Consider the following 4820-nt stretch of genomic DNA (forward strand, 5'->3'; position numbering starts at 1 on the left):
CGCCCCGGCGGCGCCGCCCTCCGAGCGAAGTTTCACGCAGAGGCGATTTTGAAAGTGATCGGGAAAACTTTACATGCACGGTGGTGGGTCTTTTTGCTCGGCTTTTCTTTTTTTCTTTTTTTTTTTTTCCCCTCTCGGGCCTGTAATTCGCAAGGTCTGCCCGGGCTCGTTACTCCTTGTCTAGCGCAGATCCACGCAGGAGGTGTTTTCCTTAAACCTTCGGCATTGTTAAAAATGGTTGTGTGCGTTTTGAGACCTGTTTACGGGACCGGTTGGGCGTTCGGCACAGTCACGGCCGACGCATACCGAGCATTTCCGAGAACCCGGTGTCAGGACTTGGGAGATCCCGTTGGAAGACCCCCTTTATTGATTGGAGTAGCCCCCGCTAGGAGTGGTGCGTCTTGCCACGTTCTTGTCCGCTCTTACGGGAAGTTAATGTCACTGCTGTGCTAATAACCCGGTGCCGCGGTTTTTGTTCCCACCCTAAGCGGTTTAAGCTCTTAAACGCTATAATTTTATTGGTAACGTCAAATTTTTTTTTTTTTTTTAATTTTTAGAAAACAAGTAAACATGGGCAAAGGAGATCCTAAGAAGCCGAGAGGCAAAATGTCATCATATGCATTCTTTGTGCAAACTTGCCGAGAGGAGCACAAGAAGAAGCACCCAGATGCTTCCGTTAACTTCTCAGAGTTTTCTAAGAAGTGCTCAGAGAGGTGGAAGGTAAGAGGGTGCAAGGCATGCGTGCTCACCAGGTAATAACCACCCGTCATCTCCCAATCAGGATGGAAATGAAGCCTCCTTGTCCGTTTTCCTAAACAAATGACAAAGGGTACTTTTCATTTTAATGTTTTCGGATAATTAAAATTTTTACATCAATTAAATTTGCAAATAATTTTTCCCTAGACCATGTCTGCTAAAGAGAAAGGAAAATTTGAAGACATGGCAAAGGCGGACAAGGCTCGTTATGAAAGAGAAATGAAAACTTATATTCCTCCTAAAGGGGAGACAAAAAAGAAGTTCAAGGATCCCAATGCACCCAAGAGGCCTCCGTAAGTATTCTTTTATTTTCAGGACTTGTTTTGTGGTAGAGTCACAAATTGAGGAAGCCACCCTGTGAGTTTTAGAGTTTCCAAAGTTCCTTAAGCTGATAGTGGCTCACATTGGTATATCTAAATATTGTAAGTAAAATTCCTGTCGAGTGCAAGTGTTAGAGTATTTGCGTTCATCCTTTGGCAACCTTGCATAATATATGGTATCTCCTAATATAATTTTCACTCATTTCTGTAGAACTGTTATCTAAAATACTTCACAGAATGTTCTTCTGGGTCTCTGATTAGTATAAGTTAAGTAACTGTAATTAAGCTTTAGCTAAATATTTGCACCCCATTCAGTACGTGGTGGAAATTAGCAGGCAGCTTATGTACTTAATTGTACCGGTTTTTTTGATGTTAACTTACAGTCCTAAAATGAATTTCTCTTTAGTTCGGCCTTCTTCTTGTTCTGTTCTGAGTATCGCCCAAAAATCAAAGGAGAACATCCTGGCCTCTCCATTGGTGATGTTGCGAAGAAACTGGGAGAAATGTGGAATAATACTGCAGCAGATGACAAGCAGCCGTACGAGAAGAAGGCTGCCAAGCTGAAGGAAAAGTACGAAAAGGTGAGGAGTGTGGATGTGCTTAGATTTCTGAATTTGGGGTGAAATAGTTCCTAGTATAATGGCTGTGTCAGCCTAAATTTTTTCTTACCTTTAAAAGAATTTTGAACACCAAAGGAAATGTTATTATTTTTACTTGATATAATTTGACTTGGGCCAAGGGCATACATTTAAGCTGATTTTGTTATTACTACCCGGCAATTTCCAATTTTGTAAAAATTTGGTAGTTGCTTTGAGTCAGAAATAATTTATTTTAAAATGGTCAGGCATACGGTATAAAAATAAGCCGAGCAAAGCATACGAGTACTTTTCATAACTATTCCCTGAAGCATTTAGATTCCATTCCCAAAATCTCTAGCCTCACTGTTTTAAGTTTGCCCAAACAGTAAGTTCATAAGATGAAGGAAAGCTGTAAGTCCTATTATTGAAATAGAGATATTAACTACTTAAATTTTAGCTTGGTTAGTCATTCTGATAAGTACCCATTTTTAAATATTTCTTCCCCTTCCTGCAAGTTTATTGGCAAGTTGCCTGTCTTTTAAGACAGTTTTCTACCATGGATCAGAGTCTGACAATATAAACCTGTAGAATGTTTCTTGCGTTCAGAAGGTGGCAGTGTCTACCCTTTAATCAAAGTTTCTGTATTGTCGTTTTAGTGAAATAGTTAGATGTGGTATGTAATTGCACCTCAGCGGGGCACACAGCATTGCAAATACTAGCCCATGGCATTTCATGAGTCAGGGGTTGCTCCTAATTATCGCAGTTTTGTGTGCCTTTTTTCCAAGTTCTGGTTGCTCGTGAAGGTGCGTTTTGCTGTGTTCCCTTCCTTGACTGTTGCTGCCGTTTTCTCTCCCCCTTTGAAAGGACATCGCTGCCTACCGAGCTAAAGGAAAACCTGATGCCGCGAAAAAGGGAGTCGTCAAGGCTGAGAAGAGCAAGAAAAAGAAGGAAGAGGAGGAGGATGAGGAAGATGAAGAGGATGAGGAGGAGGAAGAAGACGAAGAGGATGAAGAGGAAGAGGAAGATGATGATGATGAATAAGTTGGTTCTAGCGCAGTTTTTTTTTCTTGTCTATAAAGCATTTAACCCCCCTGTACACAACTCACTCCTTTTGAAGAAAAAAATTGAAATGTAAGGCTGTGTAAGATTTGTTTTTAAACTGTACAGTGTCTTTTTTTTGTATAGTTAACACACTACCGAATGTGTCTTTAGATAGCCCTGTCCTGGTGGTATTTTCAATAGCCACTAACCTTGCCTGGTACAGTATGGGGGTTGTAAATTGGCATGGAAATTTAAAGCAGGTTCTTGTTGGTGCACAGCACAAATTAGTTATCTATGGGGACGGTAGTTTTTCATCTTCAGTTGTCTCTGATGCAGCTTCTACGAAATAATTGTTGTTCTGTTAACTGAATACCACTCTGTAATTGCAAAAAAAGTTGCAGCTGTTTTGTTGACATTCTGAATGCTTCTAAGTAAATACAATTTTTTTTATTAGTATTGTTGTCCTTTTCATAGGTCTGAAATTTTTCTTGAAGGGAAGCTAGTCTTTTGCTTTTGCCCATTTTGGATCACGTGAATTATTAGTGTTTATCTTTTCATATAGTTAGTGGATGCAAAGCTTCTGTCTACACACCCTGCATATCGTGATGGGGGTAATAAAAGTCAAATTGAGAACATTTTCATCCATCAAACTTCAAAATCTCACTCGGTTGATAGCGAGTTTCACATAGCCCTTAGGAAAGAGTAACCAGTTCTGTTCATAGCATGGGATTATTAGAATCAAGCAATCTGGAAGTCTGTCCTTGAAGGACTAATAGAAAAAATATGTTCTGATCTTTACATGAGGACTTTTTAACTCCCATTACCGTGTAATGGCAGTTATATTGTGCAGTTCCCACATTAGAGGAGGCCCGAGAATGTATTCCCAAAAGCGTGAGTTTAACATACAAGACTCAGATTTTTTTGTTGACATTATTTACCGTGAAGGCAGTGAAAGTGCTGGCTATATCTGCCTTTACCCGTTTATCAAAGTACGGACTGCTCAGGAAACTTGACTCCGGTAAAAGTATTTTTAATTAATTGGGTCAACTTTTAAAATTACGCCACAAATTAGAAAAGGTTAGATCGTCTATATTGGGGTTTCCCCTTTAGACATGAGCAAAAAATAAGAGCGTCACATCTTGGTATGAATTACCCAGTTTGAGTTTTTCTTTACAAAACTCAGAGTCACGTTTATCTGCTTAGCAGTTTAGGGAAAATTTGGCAGTTTTACGGGCTTTGAGATTATCACTCTTAAAGTGCCAGTGTTTTAAAATAGGGTTCTTGTAATTCTACACGCTTTTGTGATGGAGTGCTGTTTTGTTATATAATTTTGACTTGGATTCTTTCCATTTGCATTTGTTTATGTAATTTCAGGAGGAATACTGAACATCTGAGTCCTGGATGATACTAATAAACTAATAATTGCAGAGGTTTTAAATATCAGTTAAATGGCTTTCACTTAAGAATTTTAAGATTTTGTTCAATCGCTTCCAATAATACAGTACCTCTTAGCAACGCCTTTTAAATAAGTATAAGAGCTGACAAAGTTTTTCCCTTTAAAAATACTCCATGCTTATAAATAGGTTAATGGGCTGATAAAAACAGGTTTTGTCAAAAACATTCCAAGTGTGTGCAGAGGATGCTATATATATAATTGAAAAGACTAGTTTTGCTTTCAGGATGTTATAAATTTTTAAGGTAAGACACATGTAAGTGATCTGTAAGTAATCCCAGCCCTTGGGAGGCTGAGGCAGGGGAGCTACCATGGTTCAAGGCCAGCCTGAACTGCATAGTGAGACAGTCTTCAAAAAAAAAAAACCGAAGACATATAAGTGAAAATAGGGGATTGGTGATCATAAATGAAAGATCTGGGGTTTATTTTTCTTTGTCTTTTTGAGATGTTCTTGAACTTAGTTTGTAACCTAGGCTAGTCTTTTTTTTTTTTTTTTTTTTTGTCTTTTTGAGACAGGGCCTTGCTCTGCAGTTCAGGCTAGCCCAGGCTGGTCTCGAACTTGCAGTGATCCTCCTGCCTCAGCCTCCCGACTGTTGGGATTGTAGGTGTGTGCCACCACACCCGGCAGAGATCTGTTTTCTAAACCAAATGAGAACCTCAACTGAATGGCTG

General features: G+C 39.3%; 1 protein-coding gene across 1 annotated transcript; it reads left to right on the forward strand.

Moving 5' to 3' along the window:
- On the forward strand, positions 1-4133 carry Hmgb1 (high mobility group box 1; the record flags this gene model as incomplete). Its single annotated transcript, XM_005387745.2, is given in 5 exon segments — positions 1-83; positions 558-720; positions 904-1049; positions 1483-1657; positions 2519-4133. Coding segments are annotated over 4 exon segments (648 nt in total). The 3' UTR covers positions 2696-4133.
- Between the last annotated feature and the right edge of the window lie 687 nt (positions 4134-4820).

This window comes from Chinchilla lanigera, unplaced genomic scaffold, assembly GCF_000276665.1.
Source record: "Chinchilla lanigera isolate Chin_1 unplaced genomic scaffold, ChiLan1.0 scaffold00030, whole genome shotgun sequence".
In the NCBI taxonomy this organism is placed as follows: Eukaryota; Metazoa; Chordata; class Mammalia; order Rodentia; family Chinchillidae; genus Chinchilla; species Chinchilla lanigera.